The following is a 19,788-nucleotide window of genomic DNA, read 5'->3' as shown; positions in this document are numbered from 1 at the left end:
AACTTTAAAGTAGATCAGAGGAACATGTGTCCCCAACTTCAGTTTTAGAGCTGCAAAGATTAGTCGATTAGTCAAGTAGTCGATCAGCAGATAAATAATTGGCAACTATTTTGATGATCAATTCATTGTTTATGTCATTTTTCATAGTTCATTTTGATGGTTCTCAAATATGAGAATTTGCTTCTTTTCTAGTCTAAATTGGGTATCTTTGGGTTTTGGTCAGATAAAACAAGACATTTGATGACATGATGAATTTTCACTATGTTTTCAGGTATTTTATTGACCAAACATTTAATCAAGTAATCAAGTGAATTATCAGCAGATCAAGGAAATGAATCTGCAGAGTTGGTAAGAGGAACTTTTAAAGTGTCATGGTTATTCACTTTAAACTCAACCAAAGATGGTAAATCCCAGAAACGTGGACAGCAGTAAGGCTTTATAAAACACATGAAATCACACATATGCTGATGCCTTTTAGATCTCAGTGACGATGACCATCTGAGCTTTTCATATAAATCAGTGCACTCACCGATGTCTGTACTTATCCCTGAATGCTGTTGGTGCTTTCTGTCACCCTCTCCAGACACACACACACATAAATACACAAAGTCAGAGGTCGGAGGTCATAACACAGGACAACACATTTGAAGCTGGCAGGAGGATAGTGCCATGCTCAGTGGCACTCCAGCAATGCAGAGCTTTACTGGAATCAAGGGCCTGAGATACTGACTGTGACCACAGACACACACACTTATTTTCAGCAGCTTAACCAATATAGACCCTGTCCCATGTGGTCAGGCCTATCATGGGTGGATGGTGGAGGGGCTAGACAGATAGCAGCGAGTGGAAAACGGCTATAAGGGTTACTGTAGGATAGACCACAGAGATATGTAGAGGGGTTGGGTGTCTTAATGTCACTGGTCACGTTGTTTTCTCAAAACTATGCTCTCCATGACCCTTAGATGACATTAAAAATAACTCTCTTGCTTTTCTGCCTCCTCATTGGGAAAAAAATAAAAAGCTGCCCGGTTTCCCATGACTCCCCTCTTTTGTATGGATGAAATAATAATTCACCAACCACCGCAACTCCCTTTAACCTCTGCTCAGCCAATTGCGTCTCTCGGTTGAGGAAAACGCCCAGTTCCTGGCACGTTGTGCACAGAGGCGGAGACCAAGAGGAAGCTGAGGCCAATGGGTGTGAAGCTCATGAATAATATGACAGCACAGACCCCGCATTGACCAACCCAAACTTCTTCCTATATTAATGCCTATGGGCGGGCTGTCGGGCCTGTCCCTCAACATGACAGCGAACGCACCACACCAATGTGAGGTGCCGGCATTTAACTCAAGCCGCCGCCCCCTTCTCCTCACTCTCCGCAGGTTTCCTTTTTTTTTTTGGAATGAGTGCGACAGCTGCCAATGTGTAGCTCGTCTTCGTGAAGTTAGGACAAAACCGAAGGGTAAGTAGTCATCTGTCTTTTATTTTCCACAATGACAATACTTGATTACTTCCTCAATGGGCGTGTGCGCGCATCAGGACGCTGTGTCCTTTGCATGTTTCCGCAGCTGTGTTGCAGCAGGCTATGTGCCTGATGTCACGTTCACAACTTGAACGTGAGTTGTTTAACATAGGATACATAGGCAGCGTGCGTTTATGGTTCTGCTGTCGCTCGTAGTCTCTGGACGACCAACGCTGCCTGAGGTGGAAGTGGAGTGCGTCCTCCATCCTTGTCCTCTACCAGACCTGTAGGCCCACTGTACATTACATATAAAAATATTCTTAAACCGGTATGACAAGGGCAAGACTGTGGTCATTGTGATTGCATATTCATGTGAGTGTCAGTACTCCATTATAAAGTGGTGTCCCAAGCAAGTGAGAGTTCCCACAGAGAGCCTGGGGGAATCCCAGGGGGTCCCCGAAGAAATTAGTAGCAGTTCAATTTCAGCACAGTGGTATTTACTCTATAAGTCTGTGTAAGGATGGTGGATTGTTCATATGTTTGTTTCTCCCTCCATGTCATATCAAACAGACTCTTTTAAAGTCCACCTCCACTCAAAAATGGTTTTACTTGTTGCTACTTCATTTGGATGTTTGAGCTTCACTGTGCAGGATGATCAACGTGCAGAGTTGCTTTTGCTTGCACGTTGTTTTCACATTAATTTTGCTTCTCTGTGTTTAAGACATGTACATATGAGAGTGATGTTGTGACATCACATCTAGTTTGGAAACCAGTCATGGTTCAATAAGTAACTTACACAAGTGTGATGTGGAAACTTAAAGCCTAAAGTGCACATACACTGGGAATGGACTTTTTAGTGAAGTAGGAGCCCTCTTGTGTACAGCACTTAATTTTTTTTAAAGGATTAAGGATTTAAGGATTTTTAATGAGGTAATTGAACTTATTTTGTGGATGATTATACACAAATAATAATTCCAAGCAGAGTATTTTTCTGTCTTTAAACATGTCTGGAGGGGATCTTGAACTTCTGTTTAAAGTGGTCTGATGTGAATATCTGAGGTACATTCAAATGAAGGAAAGTTTATTTGAAACAGCACTCTTTCATCAGGTGGTGGTTTATCTGGGCCTTTATTGGGCTTGGACAGTGAGGGACTGTCATTAAACTCAGATCATTATCTTATGTGTCCCTTTTGTAGAAAACATCAAAGTTGAGTTGAGTGTTGTACAGGTGGAAGAGCATTTCCACTGTGTCTATGCATAACCTGTTGTGGTTGGTTCATTTTTGTAGTTTTTTCACATGTCTCAACTTCACACGATTACAACACTTCATAGGAGCATGTCAACAAGTGCCCCAGTGTGAACGGCGGGATCAAGTTTATACCTGATCTGTGCCCTTGTCTGTGTCTTTCTCCACCTCTGCATCCTTTCTCACACCACTCCCCTATTTTTTCAGGAGGTTGAATGTTTTCTGCAAGCAGGAACTGAACACAAAGTAGTATTTCCAGTGCATCTTACACTCAGTCAGCAGGAATGCACTTCTCCCTTAATCAATCTTTTTAATCTTTTATGTGTCCACTGCTGATGGGAAGATGGATATTTAAACTTGTTGCAGTAGGATGCACTGACAGGAGTTATGGCCTTCATAGTGCATGACTGCTGTAGTAACCCAATTAGGATTAAAATTTCATGGAGCAAACTTGTAGTTTTTATGTATGAACAGACATGTAGTATGTGATATGCATGACTGTATGTGTGTGTGTGTGTGTGTGTGTGTGTGTGTGTGTTATGTAGTGAGGAGTAGTATTTGTAACCAGAAGAAGCCCTTTGACCATCTCAGATTATAAGCAGAGCAAATACTGTAGACACACAGTTGCGCACACACATACATACGTATGTCGGCTCCCTATTACTCAATGTACCACTTCAGTGTTGTATGTTTGATTAGGGAACCTGTAAGAACAGCCAAAGGTTAAGCCAGAAAAATGTTTGACTACAACTTTGATCACCGCAGTTCCACCAGAGAGACTGAAAATTGTCAAAATTGTAAAAGAATTGCAAAAGGTTACATTTACATCACATTAATATAATGTAATAGTGTTATGAAATAGGATGTGTGGTTCATTGATGACATTCTGGTTTCTTCCAGGTGTGTGAGGAAATGTTCAAGAGAAAGTTACATGTTTAATAAATGTGTCATTTACACTTGAGGTTTATCTGATACTGTTATCCAGAGAAACTTACATTGATTAATTAGAAAATGATTAATTCCTTCTGTCACCACAGGCAGTTGGTTTAAAGTCAGAGCATCCTGACAGCAAATGTAATTAATGTTTTTGTATCCCAACGTTGGTGTTATATGATTGAATTTCTTTGCCAAGAAATAAAAACAAAAAACAAGTTTCGATGTAAAAGCCTTGTTTCTGAGTGTGAATTGCTCACACATCAAAAGATACTTTTGGTAAATAAGTTGAATAAGTGACAATCGTGTACTGTTGATACACAGTTGTGAGGCGCTGCCATCTCAGCTGAGTGTGCTCTGTGTTTACCCAGCATGCCGCTGGCTCGCAGCCTGTCTGTCACGTCCCTGTCAGGACTGGAGGAGTGGGACGAGGAGTTTGATTTGGAGGATGCTGTTCTTTTTGAAATTGCGTGGGAGGTTGCAAACAAAGGCAAGTATTCCTGTGTGCCTGCTCTTTTTAAAGTTTGTGAAAATAAATGGTATGCGTATATAAACACTGGATGAAGACATGAAAAGCGAAAAATTTCATGTATCTTCATGTCTAATCTTGTTTATTTGCACAGGTTATTATTTATTGAGGGAAACTCGAGTTGTTAGAGAGACATATCGTCATAATGCCTCATGTATATCAGGTTGAATCACATCATATCTTTGTGTGTGCGTGTGGCTTGTTTGCTGCATGTGTAAAGTTGGAGGCATCTACACCGTCATCCAGACCAAAGCCCGTCTGACCTCAGAGGAATGGGGGGAGAACTATTTCCTGGTGGGTCCCTACGTGGAGAGCAACGTGCGCACTCAGGTGGAGCTGATCGAGCCTACCAACCCTGTGCTGAAGAGAACCATTGACAAGATGAACTCCAGTGGGTGTAAGGTACTACCACACGTACACAGCAAACACACTCGCCTCTGAGTTAAATTTGTATGTTGCACTCAAGGACAGTCATTCTTACCACATATAGATGGAGTGATTATAGAGTGAGATTTGTGAATACGTGCACTACACTTAAAAACACAGTTAGAGATCATCCTTAGCCCCTCAACCTTCTGTCCCTGACCACGTCTCTAAACTCTGTGACATTTCCTTGCAAAGGTTAGGGGTTGTATCAATGTCTCTCTGTCTCTCTGTCTCTCTCTCTCTCTCTTTTAAAAAAAACACACTCCAGGAATAGATTGTGTGTGTGTGTGTGTGTGTGTGTGTGTGTGTGATACTTTTAAAGCTTTATGCTGTATCACTCTGGGAGTGCTGTGGAATTATGGGTCAAGGCGAGGAGTGGTAGTGGTACTATTTTAAAGGGATAGTGCAGCCTTTTCAACAAAGCCGGTCTGGTTTACCTTGAGTGACCTTTAATCTCACGACAGACCAGCGCCAGAGCCCAGTTAGTTCATTTGGCTTTTCCTTAAAAGATATTTAGGTCCTGTATTAGTACATTAAACTCCCGCTTTTCAGTTTAGTCATACTTGAGGCTTGAAGTGACAAAATTTGACTGCGATTCTGTGTCAGCAAGACAAACTTCATCAAGGTTAATCTTGGATTGTGTGGTTGGAATATGTTTTTGTCGTTGGGATATGTGCCTTGCAAATACAGTACTTTTAGATTACAGACGGAAGGACTAACCCATTTACCTACATATAAACACATAGTAAAAGTAAATAGCTGATTCATGCGTGTAACAAAAAATAGGAGATGCTGTTGCAGCTTCAACTCTTTGAGTGGTTTATACTATTTTTGTTGTAAAGGATGATTCACTTAGTGATTAACCACAAATCATTTAACCTATCTCACTAAATAGAATTGAAGTAATAAAAAAAATGAGTGCCCTCATCATATGTTGGTGTGTGGCATTAAGAATTAAAGTAATATTCCCCTCTCTCATCCTTTTCTCCATTTCCCCGCAGGTCTACTTTGGGCGGTGGCTAATCGAGGGCAGTCCCTATGTCATTCTGATTGATGTCGCATTCACTGCCTGGTCTCTAGACAGCTGGAAGAGCGAGTTGTGGGAGCTGTGTGACATCGGCGTGCCGTGGTTCGACCGCGAGGCCAACGATGCGGTGCTGTTTGGCTTTCTGACAGCCTGGCTTCTGGGAGAGGTCGGCCACTTTGAGAACTGACAAGTGACAAGAATTTCTATAAAAATTAAATGTAAAATGTTTCAGCTGTGTTGTGTCGAAATACTGCGTGTTTATGTACAGAAGGAATATTATTATCTGTAGGTCCTTGAAAAGTCTGAAAAGGCCTTATAAGAGATATCCAATGTCGAAACCCTATGTGCTTAATCTATATTTACCGTGTTGTCTCTCATATCGCAGTACGCAGCCCAGAGTGAGGATCCTCCACACATCGTGGCCCATTTCCATGAGTGGCTGGCCGGCCTGGGCCTGGTGTTGTGTAGACATAGACAGCTGCCCATTGCGACCATCTTCACCACTCACGCCACCCTGCTGGGACGATACCTGTGTGCTGGAAACGTGGACTTCTATAACAAGCTTGCTGATGTATGTGTGTGTACCTGTGTACATTTTTATTGCACAGGAATGCAATAAAACAAACACAAAATAATGGAAAGAGCCCTTTAACAGTCAAGTTGACTTTGATTCTTCTGTGGGTAAATTGAAAATATATACATGATCAGATGGATGAATGCAATGGATTACATATTCAACAGGCAACTTTACTCTGTGGTACTCTCTCTCTCTCTCTCTCTCTCCATTTTGTGTCTCATTCAGTTCAATGTGGATAAGGAAGCAGGTGATAGACAGATCTACCACCGCTACTGTTTGGAGCGGGCGGCTGCTCACTGTGCCCATGTCTTCACCACTGTGTCACAGATCACTGCCATTGAGGCAGAGTACCTGCTCAAGAGGAAACCAGGTGAGTGGAGGTGAATTGATGTGTGAAATTCAGAAACTTCCTTGATGGTTCACTCTATTCTCACTTGTCACTGGTCGGGCAAGTAGATCTTACTGTACAGGGATATATTGTATTTCTCACTGCTTTCTTACTGAATGTTTCAATGTAATGTCATTTTAATGGACAAAGTTAGCAACCCAGCTAATTAGATACTTAACTAAAGCTTAACTGATTTCTCTGTCTCTCTGCTCTACAAAGTTTTACATTTACTCTCTCCCGTCACACACAGATATTGTCACTCCCAATGGGCTCAACGTGAAGAAGTTTTCAGCCGTGCACGAGTTTCAAAACCTCCACGCTCAGAGCAAGAATCGGATTCAGGAGTTCGTCAGGGGGCACTTCTACGGGTCAGAGACCCCACAACACACATCACAGTCAACACCTAATAACTGAAATTGAAATGAATTAATTCTGGGTGATATGAAAGAGACGAGTCAAATTCTGAAGCAAGTTATTTATAGTTACTTATCATAGTGAACAATGATAATAACAGAATGTGTACATTATAAGCGCTACACCTATCCAGGTCTTGTGACAGATTTTGGTTTGTGTTTGGTTTGACCATCAGGCACCTTGACTTCAACCTGGACAAGTGTTTGTTCCTCTTCATTGCTGGAAGGTATGAGTTCTCCAACAAAGGAGCCGACATCTTTTTGGAAGCTTTAGCCAGACTCAACTATCTACTCAGGGTAAGTGTGTGTTGGTGTAGCTGTGTCAACAGATGTACACATGTATTTGTAGTGTAGGACAAGGAGGAAGCAGAATCAGAAACAGAAGTGTAAAAATGTTTGCGTATGGTCTGCCTGTTGCAGGTCAATCACAGTGACGTGACCGTCATTGCATTCTTCATCATGCCAGCTCGGACAAACAACTTCAATGTGGAGACCTTGAAGGGCCAAGCAGTCAGGAAACAGCTCTGGTGAGGTTTCTTCTCATGATGAAGTATCATGAAGTATGAAGTATCTAACTAAACGTGTTCAGCTAAAGTGCTACACTCATCCACACCGAGATTGATTTGATTTGTCTTCACCATGAGACACTTGGAAAAGTGTTTGTAGTTGTCAATATAATTGTATTCTCTCTATTTTTGTCACCGGCAGGGATACTGCTCAGACTGTGAAGGAACGCTTCGGAAAGAAACTTTATGAGTCACTTCTAGTGTAAGTTGAAGGTGTGGAATGATCTGTCTTAAAGCACCATGAAACAAAAAATCTGAAGAGAGTAAGAGACAACTTGTTTAATGTGAAAAAGTCTGTTAATAAACAGAATCCAGAAGTTTCTCTTCAGACCTGGATATACTTAATCTTCTCATTCTGTACAAAATGTAAGACTTTGTAATGCCATTGTAAAAACAAGCTGGTTGAATTTATTCATGCTAATACATATTCTATTGTAGTTGTTTTTGGAAATGACTGGCAAACCCAAATATGCATCTTAGAAATGTCGTCCCATCTGATCAAACAAATTTCCTTTAAGTCTAAAACAAGTTTGTTTTCATTAGTGGGCAGCTGCCAGATGTGTCGAAGATGCTGGACAAAGAGGATTTCACCATAATGAAGCGTGCCATCTTTGCGACCCAGAGACAGTGCCAGCCTCCAATCTGCACCCATAACATGCTGGAGGACAGCAGCGACCCCATCCTCAACTGTGTCCGCCGTATCGGCCTTTTCAACAGCTCTGCTGACCGTGTCAAGGTATGTCAGTCCATAAACAGCCTAAACCTCAAAAAAAATCATCACCCTGGTACCCCTGAAAATTCCCTCTCATCTTTGTATGTAACATATCTAATAATGCATTAAATGTGGAGGTGAGCCGAAACTGTGCCAGCTGGTACATCACTGTCCATTCACGAGAACATGTGATTTGAGTTTCTGCAGTGATTATCATCCCACACTGTGACTTTTAAGAGCATCGTGTTGTGGCTGAGAATTACAGTTGGCTGCTCACACTGGTAAATATATATCCTCTGATACTGAACGGCTTCTCTTCTTCTTCTTTAGATTATCTTCCATCCAGAGTTCCTTTCGTCCACCTCTCCCCTACTTCCAATGGATTATGAGGAGTTTGTAAGAGGCTGCCACCTTGGCGTCTTCCCCTCTTACTATGAGCCTTGGGGCTACACACCAGGTACGACTTGTGCATGCTGACAAGGGGTATTTATGTGTGAGAGTATTTTGTAAAATAATAAAATGTTAATCAGGCCTCACTTTTTCTGTCACTGTCAGCTGAGTGCACAGTCATGGGAATTCCTTCAATCTCAACTAACCTGTCAGGCTTTGGCTGCTTCATGGAGGAGCATATAGCAGACCCCTCAGCATATGGTGCGTTTCTCATACTTCACCTGTTAAATTCTCTGTGATTCTCAAAGTTTGTTGTCTGCAGGGATAACTGATGCTTTCTTTCACACCATGCTGTTTCTTTTTGCAGGTATTTACATCCTGGACCGGCGGTATCGGGGGGTTGACGAGTCATGTAACCAGCTCACTTCCTTCCTGTTTCAGTTCTGCAAGCAGAGCCGGCGCCAGCGGATCATCCAGAGGAACCGGACTGAGCGTCTGAGCGAACTCTTGGACTGGAGATACCTCGGCAGGGTGAGATTCAAAATCCCAATGACATGTGAAATGTGTTCATGTAACAACTTCAAGATGAATAAATGTTGTTTTTCTTGTTTTCTGCACTAGTATTATATATCTGCCCGTCATATGGCCCTGGCTAAAGCCTTCCCTGACACCTACATGTATGAACTTCATGAGCCCACCTCTGTAAGTTAACTTGTGTGTCTTTCACCTGCTTTAATTGCTATTTAGTGTTATTTATCTTAACATCCATCTTTACACCTTCACACACTGATTGAAATTCTGATGCCTTTTGGTTCTCGTCCTTAGACCTCGGGCTTCCGGTACCCGCGACCAGCCTCTGTGCCACCGTCTCCAGCTCTGTCCCGCCACTCCTCCCCCCACCACAGTGAGGCTGAGGACAACGATGAAGACGAGCGCTATGACGAGGATCTGGAGGCAGAGAAGGACCGGGTGAACATCCGCCAGCCCTACGCCCTGCCATTCAAAAACAAGTCTTCTGCTGTCCATGGGGCCAATGGAAACAGTGATGGTGTCACAAGCGAGAAAAACTGAGACACGCGCACACACATAAATACACACAGTACATGCTAAACCTCACTAGTGAAACGTTATCTGTGGCATTTGTTAAAGTCATCCATGTACTCACAAACTTTATAAATGAGTGCAGTTGTGTGAATGCGAGTGATAAATTTAATATTGGCTTGTTGTGAAAAATTGCATCACTGTGTCTTCCCAACCTGTGCGTACCTCAGAATTTTTTAAAATATCATGTCAATCTCAGTTTGATATGTTTTGGTATTGTTTCAGTTCACACCAGCAGTGCAACCCGTTTGCTTTGAGGAGTAAATGCAGCAGCTAGAAAGGGCTAAACGACAGCTCAACATGGAAAACAAATCAGGATTGCTGGATTTTGTAGTGTACTAACACTGGATAACATAGGTGTAAAGCATTGAAAAAATAACAGTGGATTATTGTGAGTCTCTGGAGGGAGTTTTATACTTGATTCAAAGGTGGATCAGAGCAGGGGAAACAGCATAACCCTCCTTTTTACCAGCTTGTCATCTGTACACATTCAAAGCTATTTTCCTGTTTTAAAAAAGGCCCATGTAAAGATGATGTCAGTTGCTGTGAGTAGCTACAAAGCACACCTTTTCTTTTTACTTGTGTGGTGAGCTTCAAACTCAACTGTCCACCTTGTAGCATTTTTCTTCTTTCTTTCAAATGCCTTGTTTACTACAAAACGTCCCAGAATGGAAATTAAATGTACAACAAATAGCATCCATTTTAAGAATAGCGTTTCTGTGTTTTAATTTTCTTTCTGCGCCTTATTGTATCACAGCCTTTCAGTGATGATCACCCATGAACAACCTCACACTCCTTTTTATCTGTCTGTCTGTGTGTGTGCTTGTGTGGAAATAGTTATTCCTGGGTTTCCCTGTTTCAACAAGTATTTATTTGTGAAAGGAATAGAGGTGAGACAGATAAGAGGGGGGAAAGGGATTGTATCCTGAGATTGCAACTATGTTTTCAGGTGAAGGACATAAGAGAAAGGGCTGGAAAAGGAGCTAGAGTACGTCTTGTCTATTTGTCTATTATTGAAGATGGAAAATGGTTTTACCAGGCGTATACTCACACTCCCTGTAAGAGTTATCATTTGTTACAATCTTGCACCAGAGGAACTTATAATAAAGTTTAAATATATATAACTATTAGTGTTTTACAAATGATAACTGGCTCTTCTTTCTTTGTATGCATGTATTTTATTGGACCACAAATATCCAATGGTCTGTGGGTTTTCACATTCTCAGTAACCTACTGATTCAGTGACACCTTCCACACAACTTATCACGATAAACCATCTGATTTATCTGGAACTTCACAGTGAATCTTCTTGCTGTGTTGTTGTTAATCATGTTCTTGTCTGCTTCAGCACAAGTAAACTCGGCCCCCATGACCTTTGCAAACTGTAAGAAAAAAGAACAGAATTCACAACAATTAATTTATTTGCACTCAATGCATCAGTATCTATATCTAATCATGTAATATAATAATTTATCAGTCACAGGGGCATTATTTTTATATTTTAGATTGGTACTTTATCTGAGTACTTCTCCCACCAGTGCCAGTAGAAACATGGCAGGATCCATCAGGAAGCTTGAGTGTTTGGGAACCTTGCAGAACTCACCAAGTAAACTATTCCAGAAGGAGTTGTATGTTGCACTGCCGGTTACAGCTCCGAGTCTGGCTGGATTCCTCCTCACTGTGTTTACTGAGAAGCCATCAGGTCCAGTCACCTCCACCTCCACCACGTGATAATCACTTAACCTGGGGAATGAAGAGGTATGAAAAGTGTGATTCAAGCAGGTATGAAAGGCTGCATCAGGTCAATGTGGAGTTTTAGAAAGACTCACGCTGTGTCAGACACGATCTCTCCCTGAACACCAGCAAAGCCGAGCGTTCCTGCTGCCACTGCTGCTGCTGCCATGGTGTTTACGTTGTTTGGAGCAAGTGGGCACAACTCTGCCACTGATCCTCTGAATAAAACACGTCTGCCCTCTCCCTCTGTCCAATCAGAGAGGACGTCTCCTGTCAGCCGGAAGCAGGATGGATGCTTGGACATTCTTATAAACAAAGCCTGAAAACAAGTCAAGCGAAGAAACTGAGTTTAATCAGAACACAACAAGGTTTACCTGAAGAGAGGCCACTGCATGCTTTCCTCTCCAGGTCTAACACCCGACCTGCACTACCCCAGTGTTACCTTCAAGGCCCCACTGTCATTCAGCCTCTGGATGTCCTGGCCTCCCCATAATGCACCACTGGGGACATAGAGCGTCCTACCATAGTGCTGAGCCGCCTGACGCAGCTTCTGGTTCAGATCAGGATCAGAGAGTGCAGATGGAGAGCCCACCTGAGGAGAAATAAAGGCACATCTTGAAATAGCTCTCTATAACAAATTTTTAAAACACTACAAAATCAAAGCAGTGACAGTGAAAAAAAATCCTGAAAAATGTCCCACACAAACAGAGGAGAATCTCACCATGAAATGAGACTGGGACAGGAAGTGACGCCCAAATTCTTTCACTATCTGCGGGTGGCACACCTCTACGATCACATCACATCGCCTGTGAAACACACAGTCATCATTCATTGACGTTTAAAAAAGATGTCATCGTCCACAAGGTGATTGTTGTCTATGGTAGCACAGAGATAATAGAAGATGTGCATACTGTGTTTTGCATATGCGTTTATAATATTTATGTGTATGCCTGCACCTGTCTGCAAAAGATGATAGATCACCAAGTATGAGTTCGTCAGGAACTAAACCTTTGAGCTTGTCAGAATTTCTGTTCCAAACGAAAGCCAGAGTTAGACCGAGAGCAGCTCCATCTTTAAGGATCCTCCCCACCAGATACTGCCCTGAAGCACACACACACATGCACAGTGAAAAATGTACAGTAGGATACTTTTGTGACAGTATGATTCATTTGGATGATAGAAGATTACAACAGATTAATAGAGTTCAGACCTAGATGTCCATATCCTACAACTCCAATCCTTTGGGAGGAAGAGCTGGTTGCCATGTCCTGTGCTGAGAAAGCAAACCAACACACATGCTTTTGACCTTACTTCCTATCTGATCTCCCTCAATCTCGTGTTGATCAGTGTAACACTTGCTATTTATTGCTCTACTCACCAGATAATCCCACACCCCTCCAGAGCAGCTTGTCTCCTGACTTGAAGCACAACGACCGGCTCACTATCCAGTGAACTGTGGGCAAGCACAGTACAAAGTTTGACTCAGAGAGGCCATAGTTAATAATTGTTAGTTCAATGTGTGGAATTATCTCACACTGGGCTCCTCCTCCATCCATTTAAACAATTTCCGGTTTAGATGCATTCAGAATCTCTTGTAAAGTGCAACAAAGGACTAAACTTTATATGACAGATGAAACTGAAATTGATTCTATCTTATCTTTTATATCTACTGTTGTTAAATACATACAATATGAAGTGGGGTGGCCTTTGACTTTTTGGAAAAATCTGAAGCGGTGTGGCCATCTAGTGAACTCAAACAATGCAGTGTGGCATCTATTTTTCCTTTACTAAGATAATCCTTTGATTGCAACTCCCACAAAAGTGTCATATGTGACCTATTACACATTTGTTGGCAAATAATCCTGTACAGCAGCATATTTTTGCTTTCACATTAAAGAATTTTGAAAATTGGATGGTGTTACTTGGTTGGTGTCGCTCGCCTTGAGTAGTGACTCCATCAGAACTATTTCTCTCTCTTGTCAAAGTTGTTGCTGAGAAGTTTTTGCATCACCTAACAGGTTCAGAGATATGTTCAAAGGATTTTCAAAGGAAATCCCATTATTGATTTGTCATTACCAACAATCATCAGAAGTTTGCATGTAAAGTAAGAAAACAACCTTTATCATGAGTTTACTACTAATTCAACTTTGCCCATCATGTGTTGATGTCACCGATATATTCCAGCTGAGGAGGTCAAAGGTCAGCTGTTTGTCCATGAGAACTCAAAACAGGGAGAACATTGATCATCTGAGTGCTATCAGACAGAAAGGATCGGTCCAAAGTTCATTGCTCTGGAATACCAACAGACTGAGAGACACAGCAGAGATTCGAGACAGGGGGGGACAGCAGAACAAGACAAGAACATCTGAGGATTATATGTGTTGGTAACCAAGCCGGTAAAGGCAGAACTGCAAAGACAGAAGAAAATAGATAGTGAGAAACAGGACAGGTTCATTCAACCGAGACATCTGCTGGAACCCACGACAGTGCTGACGATGGACATCCTTGAGACAGATGCCTATGACAGGCGGCAGCGGAGAAATATGGTACCTAAAAACCATTTATTCTTATTCATAGTCTTTGGTTTATAGTGGTTTGTATTACTTAATACGCCTCTCTCTGTGTGGAAAGGACAAAATTGTCTAAAATCATAATTTCAGCCTACTCTTTGAAAATTCATGTCATGTCTCCCCGTTTCTTTCTGTTCCTCCCTCTCTATCAGTCCTGTGCTCTCCTTTTTTCCCTCTTGCCTTTCTTTTTGTCCACTGCCGTGTACTTCTACCTGTGGACTCCCGACTTGCCCGCGTCCATCACGTCGGCAGGTGTCAAATCGGCACCAACGCTCCTATTGGCTGCAGTAGTGCTGAGCTGGAACGGATGTCAGAGTGTCCTGGGTGTGGTGGGAGGACTGCTCTTCTCTGCTGTTGGTGACTGCTGCTTGGTGTGGCCTGAGCTTTTTCTGCATGGTAAGTACCTTGTTCGTGCATGAGTGAAGCACAAATTGGGGCCTTTTCCAGATGCATATGAAGCTGCAGGTTGGGTGTTTTGTCCATTATTTGCCAACAATGAAATCAGTGCTAAAGGCCTAATACTCAGAATATATGTAATTAATGTAATTATAAAAAAATATATATTAACACCAATCTTTAAATGTGATCAATAAGACCCTCTAAATTCAAGCTACAAAGATTTGCATTTTATTTCCCCATTTATTTATTTTACTCATTCATTTATTGTATGTCCTACATGTCACACATCTGTTTCAGGAATGGGTGCATTCGCTGTGGCTCATCTCCTGTACTCACTCACCTTTCTCTCCAGTCGTTATGCAGCACATGTCTCTTCCTCCTGGACCCGTTTTCTATATTTGATCCTGTTTATGGTGGGAGGAGGTTTTTATATCTACCTATATCCATTCCTGCAGAAGGCGCCAAACTCAGATCTACTAGTTCCGGGCGTGGGGATCTACATTGTCCTAATTACTCTAATGGGGGCATTAGCCATCAGAACCCGCCACGCAACAACACTGTCAGGAAGTTTGTTCTTCATGGTGTCTGACCTGTCACTGGCTCTGCAAGTTTTCAAAGTGACGGCACCAATGGAGCATGGTCATATTATAGTCATGGTGACATATTATTTGGCACAGCTACTAATAGCTGTGGGTGACATAAAGGCAGTGGAGAACAAGGACGACTTTGCAAAATGGAAAAGGTCCTAGCATCCTTAAAGTCTGAAGTATCTCCCTCACCCTGGTAAAATCCTAAAACTGCCTAGAAATACTTATTGTATTGGGTACAAGAATACAGGAAAAGAGGACAGTTCGCCTAAATCTCAGCACCTGACAGCTACTAGCTGAGGATGGAGTAAAAGAGCAGCTTGCAAGTTAAGATATCTTACCATGTTTCCAATTTGTATTTGATATTTCAATGATCATACTAACAGTCTCAACATTTTTAAATACCACAGTCTACAAATAAGACAGTAAGAAACTCAATCATTATCAGTTAAGAATAATACATGTATTCTGTGATGTGGTGGCAATGTTTTCCACTTGTGAGCTGGCCATTATATGTATATAGATATTCCCATTTCTTTTGTTAATGACAAATAAATATGGTGTAAAAACATGAACAATGATGTCCATAATTCTGAGTCATGTTTTAAGAGACAAAACAAACAAAATGAACTTTAACCTCAGAGACTTCAAACAAACCTAACTAACAACAATTACTAATTGTACATGTAACTAAATTAACATTGGGATATGATATGATTATTAACAATGTAAATATACATTTCTTTACATAATACCTGTGATGGAGATGTTTGGTATTACATTTAAGAAGAACTGAAAACACTGGACTAAAATAACAGCTGACTTGAAAAAGTATATTTATACATATAGTTATTTACACAGTAAAATCCAGCTCCTGGATTACATGCAAAATATGGACAGAGTCACAGACAAAAACTTTGCTTAACATCCATGATCCAGATCATGAATGTTCTGTCATCTTTACACACTGATACCAAAACAGGTGAGGTAAATAAGACTTCAGCGATCCATCCCACTGTCATCCGACTGCTGCGCGCGGAAACATGTTACTCTCAACCGCTCGCAGAACTCCAGTTCTTCCTGTTGGAAACAAAAAAATTGACTTTAAAAGCTGTATCCTGGACAAGGATTAAGCCTAATCCTAGACCATGGATTTTATAAACAGATATCTTCATTGTCCTAGAATTTTAATTCACTAACAAAAAAAGTATCTCCATGTTGGCATCAAGTAAGCAATGGAAAATAGATATGGTCAAATGTTGGTGGCTTTTTGTTTAGACTTACTACTGTACACAACATTTCCATAACACTAGATATTGCAGTTAGGCTGTAGTAGTTTTGTACATGAGCAAAGACAACTGTCCTTACAACCATCTGTTCTGCTTGCTTTAGAAATAAAAAAGACTAAGACATAATTATAGGTCTAAATAATCACAATACTTGAACCCACTTTTACCAGCTTTTACCATCAGGCTCAAAGACATAGGAATTACCTGACTCTCTTCTTTTCCTTGGAGCTCTCTGTATCGCTGCCTGAGAAACTCCTCCAGACCCAGAGTGGGATTCCTGCAGTCTTTGAGACCCTGTGGACAGTCCTCCACCAGACTAGACAGACATCAGAAACACAAATGGGTATAATTACTAATGTGGACTATGAATTAATGTCAACTTGTGAGTGTTGAAGATGGCAAGGTAGAGAATGTTTCTTACCAGCAAAGGGCGCCAAGCACATGTTCATGGAAAGGTGAGTGTGGTGTGCGGAGAACAGATACCAGCTGCTGTACCATACCCATGGAGACAACTGTGTCTGCAGGAAGGAGGAAACAGAAATGTCCCAGAATCAGTTCAGGGAAGATGCAACTTAACACTGTCAGTTTTTCCTCATTCAAATCGAGGGTCTAAGGACAGAGGGTGTGGTATGCTGTATAGATTGTAAAGCCACCTGAGGCACATTTGTGATACGTGATATTGGGCTATATAAATAGAATTGCCTTGACTTGACATTGAAGAACTACTAAACCTCAAACAAATTGGAGTAGAATAGTATCACAACATGGTCTGAATGCAAGCTTTTTGACCCAATTGTACCTTTTTGATCGGGATGCGATGTCAGCAGGTTGAGCAGAAGGAATGCCGACTTGGTCCTGAGCTTCTCGTTCTCTGACTGCATGCCTCGCATCAGCACTGAGAAGCCATCATGGGACAAGAAAGCCTGGAGTCCTGCCTCCTGCTCCCGAACCAGACCTAAAGTCACAACAGGACACAGTTATAACTGAAGGCATGAAGGCAGACAGCATTACAATCTAGTCTAAATGTTCTACACTCGCTCAATCAATGCTGTATTAAAACCAATGAATGCTTCTGAAACTACTATGCAGCATCATTACTAGCCAGTTTCATGTAGGCAATATTGAGCATCAAGCTGTTTTGATAATTAATTTTTGCAGCACTGTCTAAGATACTCACACGACACAGCATAAAGGGCTTTTACTCTGACAGTGGGTTGGGGGTCTACATCCGTTAGCTGCAGCAGTTTTGGCAGCGCCCCGATGCTAAGCAAGTGGACCTGCACCTGAGGCATGTTCTGGGCACAGGAAGCGATAAGCTCAGCAGCACGCCACCTCAGTCCACTTTGAGCATGACACAGATACTGGGAGAGGCACAGTTCTAGTCCACCAAGAGTCATCAGGTCTGTGAAGCAGAGAAAGAGGGGACACAGTCAGGACAGAGCCAACAAATAGTACTTTTATCCTTAACCTCTATCGAGCAAGTGGCTCTAGGTCCATGCTAACATCTGATCTATAGATTTGGAGAATATCAACTCCTATACCATTTATTTACAAACCTCTAGCATTGTCCAGGTTCTCACACAACTCTGACAACATCTCAAAGGCTGATTCCCGCTCATCTTCATCATCTTCATCCCTCTCCTCCTCTCCTTCTCTATCCTTTTCGTTCATTCCCTCTTTGCGTAAGACAGCCACGCACACCTTCATCTGCTCCACTTCATCCATCTGCCCTTTACAGACTTCTGCAAGAGCTTCTCTCAGCCACACTTTCCTCTGTAACAAAGAAAGAGAACGAGAATGTTTCTAAATTACCTTTGATGCAAGGTAGAAGTCTTCATGGGTCCCAATAAAAACTTGTACTCAGCCATCAACTGTTCAATTAAAACATGCAACGCGCACAAAAATCCAAATGGATCGAAGAGTTCCTGGACTGAGCCAAATGCACTTGAGAAAGGGATTTAATTTCAGAAGAAGCCATAGGGAACTGGGCTTAATTTAGTTTGGGTCAAATTGTTCTGATAGAGACATTATGGGAAAGACAAATTACCTTGTGCTGGCACAATGCCTCCAAATTGTTTTGAGCACTTGTAGAGCACATAGAGAAAATAGTTTAAAAATACCTTTTACCATTTCCCACAGTCCATGTTGTCATATTCAAATTGCCTGTTTTGTCCGACCATCAGTACAAAACTCAAGATGTTCAGTTTAACATCATAGGACTTGGGAAAAATAACAAATATTAAAATTTTAGGAGATGAAACCACATGCCACAAGAGACACAATGTAGTAAAAGAGTGGGAGTATCTGCCCAAAGCCGTCTCAGATTTGAAATGTGTGATTAATAGGCACTTACCTCCTCTGACATGGGTTCAACAGGGGCAGGTCCCTCTGAGGCTGATCCAGCCTCCACTGCCAGCCGCAGGACCCCCTGGAGGTTCTGGGGATATCTCCTGTCCCGTCCGTTTTCAGCCATGATCTGAAGTAAGCCTAGAACAATCAGCAAGACAAGGACGACTGGATTTCAAAAATGATGTACAGTAGTAACGTTACTGGACAGGACCTGAGGATATGAACCCCAAACACAGGAAGCAAACCCAGCAGACTTTAGATTTTTAACTTTAAACAGTAGTTCAGCTGACTTTACTCTAAAGATGTTAGCACTACCCTGGTACAACCTGTATGAGGCAAGGATTAGCTTGTCATGTTACTACCTAAAAGACCACACTACAGTTTGGCAGTAACGGCTCAATATCACGAGAACCATGCTAAGTAACAAAAACATCATAGAAACACAGCAGTTCTACGTAACATGAGCTTAACATAACTGGCTACAGATTTTCATTTGGTGACGGATAACAGTGACTTACAAAATTAGTTTATTCCCATCTTACCTTTTCAAGAGTCCAATAAAACAGTGTTCAGTAAATGGACACGCGGTTTCTTTTTAAGCTCTTAACACGTTAACTCCCCCTTTAAACACAGAAACACGAATGCGCTAGAACATTCTAGCTAGCTGATCTCACGAGTGGCAAGGAGGCTGCCATGCTTTACCGTAAACGTTGAACCACATTGGCAAGCAAAAAGTTTTTGCCGTACTCTTTTCAAAGTAATTGTAGTCTTCACTTTGTCTGCGTCAATTTAGTGCTTTAAAATTATAATGTAGTCAAAATGAAAGTAATATGACCCGGGTATTTAAAAAGGCACGACAGCAAACTCTACCGTATTAATGTAGTTACGGTAAATCAGTGACGTTTGTACGCGCGACGCTCAAAGATTATCAGTAAAAGTGAGAGTATTACCGCATCACGATATATTTTATGTAATATATAATATTACGATATATGTGATGTTATATGTTATAATATATGACACATGATTGATAAATAGTATAAAATATACTATGTCCAGATCTTACCACTTTCTTCTTGGATATCAACATAT

General features: G+C 41.6%; 4 protein-coding genes across 4 annotated transcripts; 2 read left to right on the top strand and 2 right to left on the bottom strand.

Annotated features, from left to right (window-relative positions):
- The first annotated feature begins 1,408 nt into the window (after positions 1-1,408).
- On the top strand, positions 1,409-10,870 carry gys1 (glycogen synthase 1 (muscle)). The gene is made up of 16 exons (XM_070922761.1): positions 1,409-1,460; positions 4,011-4,129; positions 4,389-4,570; positions 5,596-5,787; positions 6,007-6,192; positions 6,424-6,568; positions 6,837-6,954; positions 7,176-7,296; positions 7,420-7,526; positions 7,708-7,767; positions 8,109-8,301; positions 8,608-8,734; positions 8,833-8,928; positions 9,035-9,198; positions 9,289-9,369; positions 9,493-10,870. The coding sequence occupies exons 2-16, from the start codon at positions 4,012-4,014 to the stop codon at positions 9,736-9,738; spliced, it is 2,136 nt and encodes a 711-aa protein (XP_070778862.1). The 5' UTR covers positions 1,409-1,460; position 4,011; the 3' UTR covers positions 9,739-10,870.
- A 242-nt stretch (positions 10,871-11,112) lies between these two features.
- aspdh (aspartate dehydrogenase domain containing) lies at positions 11,113-12,997 on the bottom strand. Its single transcript, XM_070923941.1, is given in 8 exon segments — positions 11,113-11,150; positions 11,372-11,511; positions 11,598-11,821; positions 11,945-12,094; positions 12,224-12,308; positions 12,459-12,603; positions 12,713-12,770; positions 12,881-12,997. Coding segments are annotated over 8 exon segments (957 nt in total).
- Positions 12,998-13,997: 1,000 nt separating this feature from the next.
- On the top strand, positions 13,998-15,220 carry tmem86b (transmembrane protein 86B). Its single transcript, XM_070923992.1, has 3 exons — positions 13,998-14,048; positions 14,225-14,468; positions 14,769-15,220. Exons 1-3 carry the CDS (start codon positions 13,998-14,000, stop codon positions 15,218-15,220), a joined length of 747 nt encoding a protein of 248 aa, XP_070780093.1.
- A 657-nt stretch (positions 15,221-15,877) lies between these two features.
- Positions 15,878-19,317, bottom strand: hspbp1 (HSPA (heat shock 70kDa) binding protein, cytoplasmic cochaperone 1). Its single transcript, XM_070923648.1, has 8 exons — positions 19,239-19,317; positions 18,701-18,834; positions 17,904-18,120; positions 17,525-17,749; positions 17,147-17,302; positions 16,769-16,865; positions 16,552-16,663; positions 15,878-16,138 (listed from the first exon to the last, which is right to left on the bottom strand). Exons 2-8 carry the CDS (start codon positions 18,818-18,820, stop codon positions 16,058-16,060), a joined length of 1,008 nt encoding a protein of 335 aa, XP_070779749.1. The 5' UTR covers positions 18,821-18,834; positions 19,239-19,317; the 3' UTR covers positions 15,878-16,057.
- Between the last annotated feature and the right edge of the window lie 471 nt (positions 19,318-19,788).

Source organism: Enoplosus armatus, chromosome 17, assembly GCF_043641665.1.
Source record: "Enoplosus armatus isolate fEnoArm2 chromosome 17, fEnoArm2.hap1, whole genome shotgun sequence".
NCBI lineage: Eukaryota > Metazoa > Chordata > Actinopteri > Centrarchiformes > Enoplosidae > Enoplosus > Enoplosus armatus.
Note: the sequence above shows the minus strand (reverse complement) of the source record. Positions and strands in the feature narration are given on the sequence as shown.

Coding starts and splice junctions, on each gene's coding strand:
- tmem86b (XM_070923992.1), top strand. CDS start 13,998: ATGGACATCCTTGAGACAGATGCCTATGACAGGCGGCAGCGGAGAAAT. Junction 14,049..14,224: donor GGCGGCAGCGGAGAAATATG/GTACCTAAAAAC, acceptor CCTCTCTATCAG/TCCTGTGCTCTCCTTTTTTC. Junction 14,469..14,768: donor GCCTGAGCTTTTTCTGCATG/GTAAGTACCTTG, acceptor CATCTGTTTCAG/GAATGGGTGCATTCGCTGTG.
- hspbp1 (XM_070923648.1), bottom strand. CDS start 18,820: ATGGCTGAAAACGGACGGGACAGGAGATATCCCCAGAACCTCCAGGGG. Junction 16,664..16,768: donor GTGCTTGGCGCCCTTTGCTG/GTAAGAAACATT, acceptor ATGTCTGTCTAG/TCTGGTGGAGGACTGTCCAC. Junction 16,139..16,551: donor AAGGAAAAGAAGAGAGTCAG/GTAATTCCTATG, acceptor TGTTTCCAACAG/GAAGAACTGGAGTTCTGCGA.
- gys1 (XM_070922761.1), top strand. CDS start 4,012: ATGCCGCTGGCTCGCAGCCTGTCTGTCACGTCCCTGTCAGGACTGGAG. Junction 7,527..7,707: donor GCAGTCAGGAAACAGCTCTG/GTGAGGTTTCTT, acceptor TGTCACCGGCAG/GGATACTGCTCAGACTGTGA. Junction 9,370..9,492: donor AACTTCATGAGCCCACCTCT/GTAAGTTAACTT, acceptor TCTCGTCCTTAG/ACCTCGGGCTTCCGGTACCC.